The 16,787-nt window shown below is 54.6% G+C and overlaps 1 protein-coding gene across 1 annotated transcript; it reads right to left on the bottom strand.

The window, feature by feature from the left end:
• Nucleotides 1-1,478: 1,478 nt before the first annotated feature.
• On the bottom strand, nt 1,479-13,930 carry LOC119623037 (cyclin-F-like). Its single transcript, XM_073005399.1, has 9 exons — nt 13,881-13,930; nt 13,562-13,726; nt 10,081-10,204; nt 9,598-9,778; nt 9,156-9,243; nt 5,771-5,870; nt 5,543-5,670; nt 3,545-3,714; nt 1,479-2,521 (listed from the first exon to the last, which is right to left on the bottom strand). The coding sequence occupies exons 1-9, from the start codon at nt 13,928-13,930 to the stop codon at nt 2,046-2,048; spliced, it is 1,482 nt and encodes a 493-aa protein (XP_072861500.1). The 3' UTR covers nt 1,479-2,045.
• Nucleotides 13,931-16,787: the final 2,857 nt, after the last annotated feature.

Raw genomic sequence — 16,787 nt, 5'->3', positions numbered from 1 at the left:
GGAAGTTCTCTGTGAAGGAGGAGGCAGCACTCGAGATGCAGAAGACCACCCACCCCAGCAGGTGATGCCAGGCTCCCCCGGAGTGGTTTCCTCCTTCAGGTGCAAGCTGGGAGAAAGCAGAGAACTGACTCCATGAAGAGTTGGGATTTTGAAGAAAGAGCCCCTGGACAAGGGGTTGAGGCAGCAAAGGACGTCCATCACTCATCTGTCACTATCCTCCTCACATTTAATCCTCACAACACCCCTGTGAGGTAGGTATCATCACCCCCTCTTACAGATGAGGAAACTGAGGCTCACACATGCCCAGGGGCACACAGTCGACAGGACGGGTCTACAGTTCCAACGCTTCGGTTCTCACCCCGACCACACCCCACCCAAGGTGGCCAGAATTCCCTTATAGTTGCAAGAAGACAGCTGCCACAGACACACACACACACACACAGCACCAGCACACAGAAAAGCAGCAGCTCAGTGAGCATCTCCCAGCCCTGGGTTTCTGGTTCAAGAGCATTTGGGGGGCCAGGTGCAGTGGCTCACGCCTGTAATCCCAGCACTTTGGGAGGCCGAAGTGGGTGGATCACCTGAGGTCAGGAGTTCGAGACCAGCCTGGCCAACATGGTGAAATCCCGTCTCTACTGAAAGTACAAAAATTAGCCAGGCGTGGTTGGGTGCTTGTAATCCCAACTACCTGGGAGACTGAGGCAGAATCCCAGCTACCTGGGAGGCTGAGGCAGAATCTGGGAGGCAGAGGTTGCAGTGAGTTGAGATCATGCCACTGCACTCCAGCCAGGGCGAAAAGAGCAAAACTCCGTCTCAAAAAAAAAAAAAAAAAGCATCTGGGGGACACTTCTGGTCAAGTGGTTCTTTCTTACATTTGCAGAGGAAACAGAAGTGGATTGCAGCAGGGTGAGTGTGTTGTGGTAAGCCCATCCCCAGGGAGACGCCACGGTCACATGGCCCCAGACAGGCTCCCCAGGCGTGGACTGCTGCCTCCCAGGCTCCCTTTCCATGCAGGAGCAGAGTCTCTGTGGCCAGCAGGAAAGCCCAGGGGTCTGCCTCCCTCCCACGGGTCCCCAGAGCACAGCTACAGTTGGGATCAGCTACGACACGACCCCCGACTGCTCTACTCCTCTGCCTCTTGGTCACCTCAGATGTTAGAGGGGACTTCAAGTTTTTTCTGGCTAGCCTCTCCGGGAAAATTCTTTTTACATAGAGTGTGCCAGGATGGCATTGAGGGGCTAGAGTAAGATTTTTGTTTTGCAGTTGAACCTAAATAATGGTAGGAATCTCTTGTTTTTTTAATACCTTCTAAGTTTTTCTTGTTTTCATCTTGGAAGAAGGAAATTTAGAAACAAAGACAGGAAAAGAAATGGCCCAGAAATTCAGCACAAAGAGAGGTGTTCACATTGACACCATCTGTGGGTCACAGACAAACACCTCTGGGACAGAGCTCTAAAATGAGTAACGTGTTATAGGGAGTCCACGCAGTGTGCAGGGACACAGGCCCCCTTACCATGGAATCCCCACCCAGAAGGAAGTGGGTGCCCCATGCAGACCAAGGTGGATGAGGGGACAGTGGTGTGCTCAGAGCTGTCAGCTCCCCACCGGAGCCCCAAACCAGACAGATGTGGGCAGGAGCTCAAGTGGTGTCTGACTACCCAGGTCACATGTGCCTCGAGCGTGAAAGCTGTCAGCTCCTGGCACTGGGCTCTGTTGGGGCTGGGAAGACCAGGACACACATGGGCTGAAGCTTCTAGAGACAGTGAGACATGGAAGGGACAGAGAGGTGCCCTCCATGCAGTGCGGCCAACTGCTTTGAGGCTAAACTTTCCAAAGAGAGGGATCTGACCTCTTCACTCTCATTTCAACATTCTCATAGCTTGCACGGGACTCCCGCGGAGAAAGAAACTTGGTGGCCACAAGTTACCCTCTCTGCTCTCTGTGCGAAGGCCTCCGGGATCTACACAGCATTCCTATGCTGTGCTCCCACCCCTCGCCTCCAGCCCCCTCAGTACACATCCACTGCGGCAAATGCGCTGACACACTTACAGCCTCACAAGGCCCAGGTTCGTGTCCTCCTCCTCACTGTGTATGCATAGGTTTATCCGTTTCACCTGTTGCCGGGGAACACTGCTTTCGGGGGGACTTGGGGGACGACACTGTAAACATGACTTCCTGGCCTGATGGTGGCAGGGCTGTGTGTGCGAGTCACTGTCCAGGGACAGCACTGAGGTAGGTCGGGGCAGGACCCCCAAGCCACCATCCACAGAGCTTGTGGGACTCGTGGTGCTGACGGAGGAGTAGCCTGAGGTCGTGACGTCTTTCCCTGGCTCCGGGCTGGTGCGGAGCAGGGACTTGGGTCCTAGGGTTGCAGGGATCTGGGTATCCAGCGCTGGTACCTGTGGGTCCTGGGGTCTCTCGTCCTCTGGGCAAGCCTCCTCATCACTGGATTCCTGGCAGCAATGCTGTTCTGGGTTCAGGTAGACCACGGTGACATCGAGGATGCCACTGGGAGCTGTCACTGCAGGAAGGTTGGTGGGGAGGGAGATCATGTCACACCCAAGCATCAGGGGAGACCCCCTGCCACGTCAGGACCCTGAAGTGCAGGTCAAGAATCTTCTACCTAGCTATGGTCCTCTGTGTTACCCTCCTGTGGTGAGAAGTGTGGGTGACATGCCTCTTCCAAGGTTGGACAGCTGCCTGCCATGACTCCAGCAACAGTGGAGATGACAAGTTGGGCATCTAGCTCAAGCCAAGTGGATGCAGAAGCAAGCAACTGGGAAATCGACAGGACTCACACTAACTGGGCTTCTGGTAAGGACCCATGCAGTCTGCCTGGGGTTTGCACAGGGCAGTGATCCCAGCAGGGCAGTGAGGACTGTCATGTAAGCCACATGGGCACATCTCAAACGACATTCTAGAAAGAAAAATTAGCCTGTCCAGCTAATTTTTAAATTTTTTGTCTTGCTGTGTCACCCAGGATTGTCTTGAACTTCTAGCCTGAAGTGATCCTCCTGACTCAGCCTCTCAAATTGCTGGGATTACAGGCATGAGCCACTAGAAAGAAAAATTAGCCTGTCCAGCTAATTTTTAAATTTTTTGTCTTGCTATGTTACCCAGGATTGTCTTGAACTTCTAGCCTGAAGTGATCCTCCTGACTCAGCCTCTCAAATTGCTGGGATTACAGGCATGAGCCACCACACCTGGCCTAGAAGGATCTCCATGAACTCCAGACAGGTATCTACCTCCCTCATCCCAGTGAGGTCTTCCCAGCACAGAACGAGCAGGAGCCGGATAGGTGTGGCCTAAGTCCTCTCATCCCTGTGTGATGGTAGAAGCTGTGGTGTTTTGGGGGTTCTCCCCTCCTCTCCCTCTCCCCATGCCTGGACACACTCCCCCGCAGGGCAGGAGCTGGCCCCGCCCTGTGCTCTGTGCACATCCTCCTCCCTCCCACAGCGCTCACACAGGGCCAGGTGCCCAGAGACCCTCAGTGAGAGCCACCCTGTGTGATGTCCCTTCCGATGCGCCCTGGCCCTACACTCACCGTCGCCCTCCTTCTCGCCCTCGCTCTCCTGGTCGCCTTCGTAGCCAGAGCAGCAGTCCAGGCTCCAGTCAAGGAAGCTTCCCAGCAGCGTCTCCTCCTGGCTGGACAGCTCCGCAGTGGGGGTGGTAACAAAGCTGCCCCTGTCCTCCTGGAGGCTGTTCTCCCGCTTCCTGCAAGGTGGAGAGAGCCCAGGAGACCCGGTCATGGGTGGCAGCGCTGGGAGGCCAGGCCCTCTGCACCTACCTCTAACACCCGTGTGCCCCGGCCTGTCACTGCATGCTCCCAAAGGGTCTGCTGTGTAGAAAATGCTGGTGAAGCTAGAACAGGTATAAGCCCTTGAGGCAGGGCCAACCTGGAGGACAGCTCAGGCAAACTCAGGCCCCAGGTCTGGGTGTGAAGCCCAGCCCACCTGGCTCAGCTGTGGGGCCTGAGCCAACCATCTGGTCCCCTGGACACCCCCAGGATGATGCTACCTTCCAGTGTTTTTTTTTTTTTTGAGGTGGAGTCTTGCTCTGTCACCCAGGCTGGAGTGCAGTGGTGTGATCTTGGCTCACTGCAACCTCCGCCTCCCAGGTTCAAGTGATTCTCCTGCCTCAGGCTCCTGAGTAGCTGGGACTACAGGTGCCCACCATCACACCCAGCTAATTTTTGTATTTTTAGTAGAGACGGGGTTTCACCATGATGGCCAAGTTGGTCTCGAACTCCTAACCTCAGGTGATTCACTTGCCTCAGCCTTCCAAAGTGCGGGGATTACAGGCGTGAGCCACAGTGCCCAGCCCCTCTAGTGTTGATTAATAAGGGACAGGCAGTGCTCAGCCCGGGGCCAGTGAGATTGCATAGAATGGCCTGGCCTTGGGCGGTGGTGATCCACGCCCAACTGGGGTCAAGTCTTGCTCGGGATGGGGCTAGAGGCCAGAGTGTGGGCCTGAGCCTGAGAAAAGCTGCCACACCAGCTGAGCCTTTCCACTTCCTGAACCTAGGGCCGGGTGGGGAGCGGGGGTGGAGAGAGCTACCCATGTCACCCATGGGGGTCTGTCTCAGAGACTGATGGGGCTTTGGGGGGCCTCTGGAGAAGCGAGTTTAACACAGTGAGCCTGAGCACAGGGCCAGGCCCCCTCCTGGAGTAGCTATGCGTGTCTACATGGACTTTCCTTGTGATGACCCTGGCCCCAGGGAGTCGGTGCGTGTGTGGAGTGAGACAGGAGGATCAGGTCTCCTGCTTTCCGCACAATGGAAAGTACTATCATGCTTCTTGGGGAGGAAGCAGCAGTAGCAGGGGCTTCAGCTGCTTCCCCAGGGCTCCCCAGGAGTTTAGGTCTACTGCCAGGGGCCCACTCCCCACACAACACTCCTGGAGGCAGCCCTGCCTGGTCCTGTATTGACAGGGAAGACCCAGCCACCCAGTGCCCGCCCTTGGGAAAGTTATGGGTGCACATGGTGCTAAGGAGTCACAGGGGCAGGGCCAGCAGCACAGGGAGGGCCCTGTTCATCGGGGCCTTGCAGAATCAATAGCAGTTCTCCAGGTGGGTGAGGTGGAAAGAGGAAGTTAACTCCAGGAGGAACAGCCAAGGTGCTGAGATAGGAGAGGCAGGTAAACAGGTTCACACGGGTGGTGAGGGAAGTGCTGGGGATGTGACTCAGGTCACAACTCGAGTGCTGGGAGTGACAGCAGCATCATGGAGCAGGTAAGTCCAGGATACACATGACAGGCACAGGCAGGGCTAGAGCCAGGCTGGGCTCCCGCATGCTCGAAACCATCTTCCTCCACAGGGATCCCAGGCAGAGGGAGAGGCAACAGCCTCTGAGGAAGGAGACCTGGGCTGGAGACAGTGGAGGTTACGCAGGGGCCTAAGGCATGACTGCAGGGCTCCGTCCCAGGGTCACTGTCCTGGGATCTGCTGCTCCCCTGACAAGCCTTGGGGGCCTCTCTGTGAGGGAGCGCTTAGGGAACTGGGCCGGCATGAGGGTGCCAGCATTGTATGGCGCAGGGTAACTAACCGTTTGGTTCTCCGCCCCGAGGGAGAGCTGAGGAAGGCGTGGATCTCCCCTGTGCTGAGGAAAGTCGGGGGGTCGGGGCTGTCTTGTGTCATTCCTAATGCCGCACACAACTGGCTGTAGCTCAGCACCTTAGGGAAAGCCAGAGTTAGGGGGTGCAGAGGCCCCGAGGGTGAGGCCCGCCCACACCCCAGCACCTCATGAGATGCCCAGGTGGCAGGAGAGAGGCACCTTTTCCTGGCTGATTTCTCCATAGCGCTTGTCCTCAAATCGCTGCTTCACGGCGGTCAGAGAGACTTGCCTGTAGTCCTTGGGGGCGTCATCATGGAAGCTGGAAACAGTCACGTGGAGTGGACATGTGAGGCACCCCCACCCCATTTTTAGCCTTAGTTCACTGAAGTGAGCAATGAGAATGCAAAATGGTGCAGTCACTCTGGAATCCGACCTGGCAGTTCCCCAAATGGTTAAATTTAGTCACCACAGAACCCAGCAATTCTCTCTAGGTAAAGACCCAGGAAAAAGGAAAAACTATGTCCACACAGAAACCTGTACTAGAATGTTCATGGCAGGACTGTTCACAATAGGCAAATGTCCACCAGCTGTGGGATGGATAAACACATGTGGTCCATGCAGGGGAATATTATTCAGCCATGAAAAGGAATAAAGCAGGGACACACGCCACAACATGGCCAAACCCAGCAAACATTACACTGAGGGAAATAACCTAGAAACAAAAGGCCACCTGTCCTGTGACTCCATTTATATGCAATGTCCAGAATGGTAAAAATTCGTGGACAGAAAGTAGACCACTGAGTCATCTAGGGCTGAGGAAACTGCGGGGAACCAGAGGGTGACAGCTGAGGGGTGTGTTGTCCCTTTGGGGAAAGTGAAAATGTTGTAAATTTGATTGTTGTGATGACAAGCACAACTGTGTGAATAAACTAAAAGCCCATTAAATCATACAATAAAAGGAAGTTTAGTTTGTAAATAATGTTTCTAACTTATCTGGTTTGGAAAAAAAAAAATTAACTTTTTCAGGTGGAAGAGAATAAACGCAGCTCAGAAACAGCTTTTGGTGGCCAGTGTTGGGACGATCTGTGCTCCCCACAAGCAAAGGTGGGGGCGGGTAAGATCCATGCCGACCCTTCTACTGTCACCCTCGTTCCTTGCCCAGAAGGCACAGGGTCCGGGCACTGCAGGAGAAAGCAGCATGAGCAGCAGCACATGCCAAAGCCTAGGAGATGCCACCAGGTCCCCTGTGGCTGAAGTACAGTATGGGGGTAGAAACAGCAGATGGGCCAGAGAAGGTGCTGCTTAAAGGCAGAGAGACCCCCAGGGAGTTCTGATCTCATCCTAGAAGCCGGACAGCAAGGCCCTGGGTAGTGTACACGAGACACACGTGGGGTGGCTGCCAGTGTTCCAGAAGGCTGGGCAGCCACCACGGATAGCTCCAGCCCCCAAGCGGTGAGCACGCGAGGAAGGTGCACTGGCGAGGATGCAGGGATGGAGAAGCAGGAGCAGCTGGTGGAGGCCTCAGCTGGGTGCACAGTGGTTCATGCACCACAACCCACCAGGGCTGAAACAGGCCAACGGCTGAGTCACACTGGCAGGGTTGGTGGCAGGTCAAGGTCGAGACGTGGTCTGAATCCTGGAAGTGATGAAGTCTCCCAGGAAAGGAGTCTGAGGGGTGGCAGAAAGCCAGAATTCCCAGGCCCCTTGGGGTGGGTGAGAAGGGAGACTAATACCCAGGCCGCATGGCCTAGGGCAGGAAGCTGAGGCCCCCGAGGAAGGGAAGGTCAGCGTAATGCTGGCTGGAGAAAAGCCACCCAGGCCTGGTGTGGTGGTGCCTGTGGTTTCAGCTACTCGGGAGGCTGACACAAGAGGATCCCTTAAGCCTGGGAGGTCAGGGTTGCAGTGAGCTAGGATGGCGCCACTGTACTCCAGCCTGGGCCCCCAACTCAAAAAAGGAAAAAAAAGCCTACACTGCTGAGTCTGCTGGATTTGGCTGAGGAAAGGGAAGTCATGGCAGAAGCGGGGAAGGGGGAGACCAGGGAGTGGTGGTGCCGAGAGGTGGGAGGAGCAAGTCTGTGAACACAGCTGAGGAGGCGAGGGAGATGGCTGGTCAGATGCAAATTCACCCCCATGCTTGTCCCCCTTGCCCCTCACTGCCATGACTCCACTCACAGCCCCTGGCCCCGCTGGTCTGCACTGGGCCCTGGCATGGCTGCCCCCTTTGCCTGGGACTCAGATGCCCAAGTGACCCTGGCTGCACTCCCTGAAGGGAGCCGCACCCACCCGTGCCACATGCCCCGCTCCTGCCTGCTGTTTCTCCCAACATGACCTGACCTCTGAACTCTGTCCTGGCCTCTCCCCCAACGCCCGGCCCACGGTGGGGGCTTCATGCACTGCATAGAACAAACCAATGTGGGCTGAAGGGAAGCTGCCAGGGCAGGTGAAGGGGCTCAGATGCAGCAAGGGCCAGGCCAGGCTCAGCAGACAGAAGGGCGGAGGGGCCGGGGCAGGTGGAGGGAAGCCCAGTGGGGCTGGGGCAGAGAGGGGGCCACAGCTGGGCACGATGGGGCAAGGGACCTGCCCGCAGCCTCCATCTTCTCAGTGAGACAGAGGATAGATCTATACCAACGGCTGCATTGGGGTGGAAGCTGTTCTCTCAAGGGAAGGGGAGTGAGTATTTTCCCCACTGGGGGCCATGTGGTCTCCGCTGCACTATAAGCTCAGCCACTGCCAGAGCAAAAGCAGCTGCAGACGATGTGGAAACCAGTGAGGGCGGCTGCTGCCAAGAAAACCCCGTTCACAAAAGCAGCCAGATGCTGTCTGAGGGCCACAGTGTGCCAGCGCCTGAGCTAGATGACAACTTGACACAGGTACAAGTTACCACAGGTCAGGGAGACACCCTCATTTTTTTCTAGTACGTTCTGCTGCCTATGCAATGAGCTTGGGTTGGGAGCAGCTGCTCTCAATGTGAAAAAGGTGTGAGATAAGAAAGTCCTGGAATTTTTTTTTTTTTTTAGATGGAGTTTCACTCGTTGCCTGGGCTGGAGTGCAATGGCACAATCTCGGCTCGCCGCAACCTCTGCCTCCCGGGTTCAAACGATTCTCCTGCCTCAGCCTCCTGGGTAGCTGGGATTACAGGCGCACGCCACCACGCCCGGCTAATTTTTGTTTTTTCAGTAGAGACAGGGTTTTGTCATGTTGACCAGGCTGGTCTCGAACTCCTGACCTCAGGTGATCCACCCGCTTTGGCCTCCCAAAGTGCTGGGATTACAAGTGTAAGCCACCACGCCTGGCCAGTTTTTGTTTTTGGAGACAGAGTCTTGCTCTGTCACCCAGGCTAGATGGAGTCCAGTGACATGATCTCAACTCACTGCAACCTCTGCCTCCTGGGTTCAAGCGATTCTCCTGCCTCAGCCTCCTGAGTAGCTGGAATTACAGGCGTGCACCACCACGCCTGGCTAATTTTTGTATTTTTAGTAGAGGTGGGGTTTTACCATGTTGGCCAGGCTGGTCTCGAACTTCTGACCTCAAATGGTCTGCCTGCCTCGGCCTCCCAAAGTGCTGGGGTTACAGGTGTGAGCCACCGCGCCTGGCCAAAACTCACCACTTCTTATGAAGGCTCAAGACGCAGGGAATGAGGTCCTCATAGGAGAATCCGGTGAGGTCCCACAGCTGAGTGGTCCAGGGCTGTGCTGGGGAAGAAAGCAGGCCAGGGATGGAGGGGATGGAGGGGATGGAGGGGACGGAGTGGCTGTGGCGACAGCCGCCTGACCACTTCCACTCTATAGCTCTGTGGGCTCTGCTGTGGAGTCTCTTGGAGCTCAGGGTTGCAATCCTTTTAAAACAGTTTTGAAAAAAAACCCATACGTAGGGCGTGCAGGCTCACAGTCAGAAATCTGGGACATACTGAAGCTAGGAGCTGTGCTGTATCTCATCCCTGAAGAAGTAACCAGGACAAACGGATGCTGGACTCTTCCGACCCACAGCCTCCTCCTATGTGAGCACCTTCCCTGACACAGGCATCCCTGGGAAGGGCCTCTCCTTACTCTGCCTGTGTGTCAGTCTAGCCAGAAGCAGGGCTGCGGCAGCCAGGCGGGCTGGGGCATAGGCAGACAGGCTGGTGTGCAGCAGGGAGAGCTCACAGAGGAAGCTGCACAGGTGCTGGGTTCTCAGCTCCACGGGGACTAGCGCCAGCAGGACCTCCTTGTAATCCACCACGGTGGGGACCTAGACAGCCGGGAGCGGGTGTGGGCTCTTAGTGCTTGAGGGCTCCTTGGTGCAGTGCCACATGCAGGCCCAGCGCAGGGTCTGGCCCGGGTGATGTTCACATTGATGCTGCACTCGCAGCGCACCAGTGCAAGTGGCGATGTGGTGCAACCGTGGCCTCCTGCTCCGTGGCTTTGGGCACAGCAGAGAGAGCTGCCCTCTGAGTCCATGAGGCCTCCCACAGCAGGAAAGCCAAATGCCCACCCCCACCCTCCAGCACAACGACAACTAGGATTAATAAGGAAAATGGAACCACTGCTTACTCGAATCTTCCCTTCCAAGGCGGAGACGATCTCGCCCATCATTCTCACCAGGTCCTCATACTTGTACGTGTTGTCTGTGAGCCATACGGCCTCCCGGATAGTCAGGATCTCTTTACTGATGAACCTGCAACGCCGAGAAGGGGTCTCAGCGCACAGCCCACTTCCTGTGGCAGGGGTGGGGCACAGGGACCCAAGGCTTTAGGAGGCTTCAAGGTAGGGAGGGAGCCATGGCTTTGGGCTTTGGTGACAGAGGCTTCATAATGGAGCCAGCTGCCTGTGGCTGACAAGGGGCATTTAAAAAAGGGGAGGCCCAGGCAGGAGGACAGCTTAGCCAGGAGTTTCAGACCACCTTGGGCAACAAAGCAAGACCCTATCTCTTCAAAAAGTTAAAAAATTTGCCGGGCGCAGTGGCTCAAGCCTGTAATCCCAGCACTTTGGGAGGCCGAGATGGGCGGATCACGAGGTCAGGAGATCGAGACCATCCTGGCTAACACGGTGAAACCCCGTCTCTACTAAAAACACAAAAAATGAGCCGGGCATGGTGGCGGGCGCCTGTAATCCCAGCTACTCGGGAGGCTGAGGCAGGAGAATGGCGTGAACCGGGGAGGCGGAGCTTGCAGTGAGCTGAGATCCGGCCACTGCACTCTAGCCTGGGCGACAGAGCGGGACTCCATCTCAAAAAAAAAAAAAAAAAAAAAAAAGTTAAAAAATAAAACATTAGCAGAGCATGGTGGCATGTGCCTATAGTCTCAGTTACTTGGGAGGCTGAGATGGGAGGATTGCTTAAGCCCAGGAAGTTGAGGCTGCAGTGAGCTATGATTATACCACTGCATTCCAACCTGCGTGACAGAGCAAGACCCTGTCTCAAAAAATAATCATCATCATAACAATAGGGGGGAGGTCAGAAAGTGCTGGAAAGAAGGATGAGAGCCACAAGGCAGACAGAAAGCAGCAGGGCTGTTAGGCAGACTCACAAATGTCTGCAAAAGGCCCAAGTGCCACCAGCATTCAGTTTGCTAAAAGACACCAAAGATAGAGATTTGCCCATCACATGACAGCTCTATCAGTGGGGTGGAAATGTTTTAGACTCAGAAGGTGGGTGAGCCACCAGCTCTAGGAATTGGAGGCAAAGGGCCCAAGGGTTGTTGGAAAGTCTATGCCCGATACTGTGTGGCCACAGGAATCCTGACTGTCCCCAGGCAGGGGTCACCCTGTTCTCTGCTGTCCACCAGCGCCAACTATCAGGGAACATGCTGCTCCAGTGGCCCCCGCAAGGCACCTTCCCGTTGGACTGAGGCCAAGTCTCTTGGCTGCTCCGTCCTGGGGACTCTGCAGGTTGCATGTGTCATTCACTTGACCAAGAGGACAAGAGGCACAGGGACTACGCCTGCCAGAGCAGGGACTGCAGACGCCAAAAAGATGAGATGTCAGTAGCCAACAGGGAGCCCAGCGTGGGGTGTGAGGTGGCTGGTTGGGGCAGGGTACTTCTGAGAGCAGAGGTGGCGGGCAGCTCAGCCTTTAAAACCTTTTTTTTTTTGAGACAGAGTTTACCTCTGTCACCCAGGCTGGATTAGTGCAGTGGCGTGATCTCGGCTCACTGCAACCTCTGCCTCCCGGGTTCAAGCGATTCTCCTGCCTCAGCCTCCTGAGTAGCTAGGATTACAGGTGCCCACCACCACGCCCAGCTAATTTTTTGTATCTTTAGTAGAGACAGGGTTTCACCATGTTGGCCAGGCTGGTCTTGAACTCCTGACCTCATGATCTGCCCACACTGGCCTCCCAAAGTGCTGGGATTACAGGTGTGAGCCACCGTGCCTGGTCCCCCAGCTTGAAAAATAAAAGATAAGGCAGAATTGATTTGAGGGAGCTGTGGTGATAGTTACATGGACCACCACAATCAGGTCCTGTGGTTGGGGAAGAAATTGGACTCAGCTCCCTGAAATGTTTTTAGTAGTTATTCTCTCACTGCCAGCCGGTTTGTGACCCAGGAGCTTGGTCATAGGTTGCGGTGATGGATATGTGGTCAGATCCAGGGAGGCAGCCACCCAACCTCCTCAGTTGTCTCTGGTAGGAAGACCTGGGATCCTGGATTCAGGCCCAAGAGCACATCTGAAGACAGCTCTGGATGCTTGTGGCAGGGGTTGCTCCCTCCTTCCATGGGAATGACACTGCATCGAGCCGGCACACGCAGGCCCAAAGAGACTACACCTCCCATTTCCCGTCTGGTGAGACGTGGCCACAAGACTAAGCTCAGTGCAAAGGTAAATGTGGCAGGTACAGGTGTCACAGGGACAAGGGCAGCACCCTAGCTGGTGGCAGAGATTAACATGGGAGATGGGGCTCCTCTGCTTCCTCGTGAAACAAAAAACATCCCAATGACCTGAGCCCGGACCCTCTGCCTCTGGGTTACCTGTGCAAGAGAGAAACAAGTCTCTGTAGCTTACACATATGCTGTGTGCAGCCAAGCCTATCCTCACCCACCAGGCTCTACAGGGGAGTTGGTCTGGAAAGCACTTCCTCGGGAAATGTAGACCATGCTGGGGACAGCTGGTTTAGGAAATGCAAAACGTATTGTGAGAATCATTTCCACGTTATTCCCAAAGGTGGAACTAGGGGATCCAGCATTAGTTAAAGGAAAGCAGTGGTCTGATGTGAAAGGGACAGGCTGCCGTGTAAGGACGCACCCTGCTGCTGAGAGACACCCACGTGGTTGGAGTGGGCTCTGCCGGGCACCAGTGGGGGACGAAAAACCCTGTAACTCCAAGAGTGTAGGAAACTCTGGCAACAGACTTTAGAACCTGACTTCAGAGAAGGGCAGCCGACTGCCACCCTCCCCGATCAGTCATCCTGCCGCCCTCAGGAGCCAAGGGACAGGGCGGTTCAGCCTGTGCCTGCCAGAGTGAGGCCACACTTTGGGTCCTGAGACCGCACACCAGGACAAATTGCCTGGATGCAGGCACCCCACACAGTGGCCCCCACACGCTGAAGGCTGTTCCATCACCCCTGCCTGCGGAGGGCCCTCAGTATGGCACTCCACGTCTGACCAGGTGGGATACTCACGGCTCATGAGTCAAGAACCAGTAAGGGCCAGGTGCAGTGGCTCATGCCTGTAATCCCAGCACTTTGGGAGGCCGAGGTGGGTAGATAATTTGAAATCAAGAGTTTGAGACCAGCCTGACCAACATGGTGAAACCCCATCTCTACTAAAAATACAAAAAAATTAGGCAGGCATGGTGGCGCACGCCTGCAGTCCCAGCTACTCTGGAGGCTGAGGCAGAAGAATAGCTTGAACCTGGGAAGCGGAGGTTGCAGTGAGCCGAGATCGCACCAGTGCACTCCAGCCTGGGTGACAGAGTGAGATTTGGTCTCCAAAAAAAAAAAAAAAAAAAAAAAACCAGTGAGGAGCACGTGAAGGGCAGATGACCCTGAACCCAGGAAGGGCCAGCACATCCCTGCCAGCTGGGCCGAGGGGGCTTCTCACCGGGTGCAGATGACCATGCAGGCGATGCCCAGCAGCTGGAGCCTGTACCGCGGCACCAGCCTCCTCCGCAGGTACCGGTCCACACACTCCACGGTCAGGTGCAGACACAGGCTTGTGAAGTCCTTCATGGTGGCAACTTCCACCAGCCAGTCGATCAGAATGTACCTGCGGAAAGAGCAGCACGTGGGAACTAGGGCAGGCATTCTCCATGCGTCCCTGTCTGCAGTTTCAACTCTACCTGTTGGGCCCGACCAAATAACCTGGCTAGCTCTGTAATCATGGGTTTACCCTGGAACCCAGGCTGGACAGGCCATGTCACAGGAAGCCCGGGAGGCTCCATGGGTCCCAGCCCCGAAGCAGGCCCCACATCCTTCGACTGTGTTCCTGGGAGGCGGATGGACTTGCAGATCTCTGCACCCACCCTCCCTCCCCCAAGACCACATGTTCCTGGTGCTCCCAAACCCAAGCGCTTGGAGACCTCGACCTGGCGCAAAGCGAAAAGTCAGCCTGCAGCCGTTGATCCACCCACAGTAGATGAACCCTGACCCTCAGGGCATGCAGGTAGCGGCAGAAGGTAGACAGTCGCAAAGGAATGCCACAGGATGCCCCATATGGTAAATGCCTTTCTGAATAGAGTGGAGACACTTGTCTTTTTTTGAAACAGTCTCACTCTGTCACCCAGACTGGAGTGCAGTGGCGTAATCTCAGTTCACTACAAACTCCGCCTCCCGGGTTCGAGTGATTCTCTTGCCTCAGCCTCCCCAGTAGCTGGGATGAAATGCGCACACCACCACACCCAGCTAATTTTTGTATTTTTTTTTTTTTTGAGATGGAGTCTCGCTCTGTCGTCCAGTCTGGAGTGCAGTGGCACAATCTTGGTTCACTGCAACCTGCACCTCCTGGGTTCAAGTGATTCTGCTGCCTCAGCTTCCCGAGTAGCTGGGACTATAGGCACGTGCCACCATGCCCAGGTAATTTTTTCTCTTTTTAGTAGAGGTGGGGTGTCACCGTATTTGCCAGGATGGTCTCAATCTCCTGACCTCATGATCCACCTCCCTTGGCCTCCCAAAGTGCTGGGATTACAGACGTGAGCCACTGCACCCGGCCTAATTTTTGTATTTTTGGTAGAGAGAGGGTTTCATCATGATGGCCAGGCTGGTCTAGAACTCCTGACCTCAGGTGATCTGCTTGCCTCAGCTTCCCAAAGTGCAGGGATGACAGGCATGAGCCACTGCACCCGGCTGTAGATGCTTGTCTGAAAGCAGAGGGGTCAGAGTGAACAGAAAGCAAGAGAGGAGTGGGAGGATGGGTGATTCTGCTGGACAGGCAGCGCAGGTGCCAGGTGTCAGCCCAGACACAGGCATCTTCATAGGTGGAGGGGAGGAGAGGAAGACGGGCCGAGGCGTGAAAAGAAGGGCAGAGGAGGAGCAGATGAGCTTCTATGTCCTCCCAGAACACAGAACATGCAAGATCCAGGTGTTTAAGGTTTAAACTGGCCTCTACTGTGAACAGACTACAAAGCTTACTCAAAGCAGATGGATTTAACACGCTTAATGATCGGACTTCTAAAAACAACCACTGGGTCAGGAATGGGGGCCTATAATCCCAGCACTTTGGGAGGCCAAGGAGGGCAGATCACCGGAGGTCAGGAGTTCAAGACCAGCCTGGCCAATATGGTGAAATCCTGTCTCTACCAAAAAAATACAAAAATTAGCTAGGTGTGGTGGTGCATGCCTATAGTCCCAGCCACTTGGAAGGCTGAGGTGGGAGAATTGCTTGAACCCAGGAGGCGGAGGCTGCAGTGAGCTGAGATCACACCAGTACGCTCCAGTCTGGGCAACAGGGTGAGACTCCATCTCAAAAAAAAAAAAAAATTAATTAATTAATTAAAAAAATAAAAATAAAAACAGGGCTAGGCACAGTAGCTCATGCCTGTATTCCCAGAACTTTGGGAGGCTGAGGCGGGTGGATCATGAGGTCAGGAGTTCAAGACCAGACTGACCAAGATGGTGAAACCCCATCTCTACTAAAAATACAAAAATCAGCCAGGCGCAGTGGCAGGCACCTGTAATCCCAGCTACTCGGGCGGTTGAGACAGGAAAATCGCTTGACCCAGGAGGCAGAGGTAGTGGTGAGCCGAGATCGCACCATTGCACTCTAGCCTGGGCAACAAGGGCAAAAGCCCTTCTCCAAATAAATAAATAAATATAAGGTTTTATGTTTTTGGATAAAACAATATTGTAAATAGTAGGCCGGGAGCGGTGGCCCATGCCTGTAACCCCAGCTCTTTGGGAGGCCAAGGTGGGCAGATCCCTTGAGGTCAGCAGTTTGAGACCAGCCTGGCCAAAATGGTGAAACCCTGTCTTTACTAATAATACAAAAATTAGCCGGGCGTGGTGGTGGACTCATGTAGTCCCAAATGCTCAGGAGGCTGAGGCATGAAAATCGCTTGAACCCCAGGAGGCGGAGGTTGCAATCAGCCAAAATCGCGCCACTGCACTCTAGCCTGGGAGATAGAGTGAGACTGTGTCTCAAAAAAAAAAAAAAAAAAAAAAAAAAAAAAGAGGCCAGGCGCGGTGGCTCATGCCTGTAATCCCAGCACTTTGGGAGGCCAAGGTGGGTGGATCACGATGTCAGGAGATCGAGACCATCCTGGCTAACACAGTGAAACGCCATCTCACTAAAAGTACAAAAAATTAGCTGGGCGTGGTGGTAGTGCCTGTAGTCCCAGCTACTCGGGAGGCTGAGGCAGGAGAATGGTGCGAACCCAGAAGGCGGAGCTTGCAGTGAGCCGAGATCGCGCCACTGAACTCCAGCCTGGGCAACAGAGCAAGACTCCATCTCAACAAAGAAAGAAAGAAAGAAAGAAAGAAAGAAAGAAAGAAAGAAAGAAAGAAAGAAAGAAAGAAAGAAAGAAAGAAAGGAAGAAAGGAAGAAAGGAAGGAAGGAAGGAAGGAAGGAAGGAAGGAAGGAAGGAAGGAAGGAAGGAAGGAAGGAAGGAAGGAAGGAAGGAAGGAAGGAAAAAGAAAGGAAAGAAGACAATATTGTAAATAGTGGTATACACCAAATTAAAGAAAAAGGAAGAATGGCCAGGCACAGTGGCTCACGCCTGTAATCCCAGCACTTTGGGAGGCCAAGGCAGGCAGATCACCTGAAGTCAGGAGTTCCAGACCAGGCTGACCAACATGGAGAAACCCTGTCTCTTTTAAAAATACAAAATTAGCTG

This window comes from Chlorocebus sabaeus, chromosome 16 (assembly GCF_047675955.1).
Source record: "Chlorocebus sabaeus isolate Y175 chromosome 16, mChlSab1.0.hap1, whole genome shotgun sequence".
Classification (NCBI taxonomy): Eukaryota; Metazoa; Chordata; class Mammalia; order Primates; family Cercopithecidae; genus Chlorocebus; species Chlorocebus sabaeus.
This window is presented reverse-complemented; position numbering and strand designations above follow the sequence as displayed.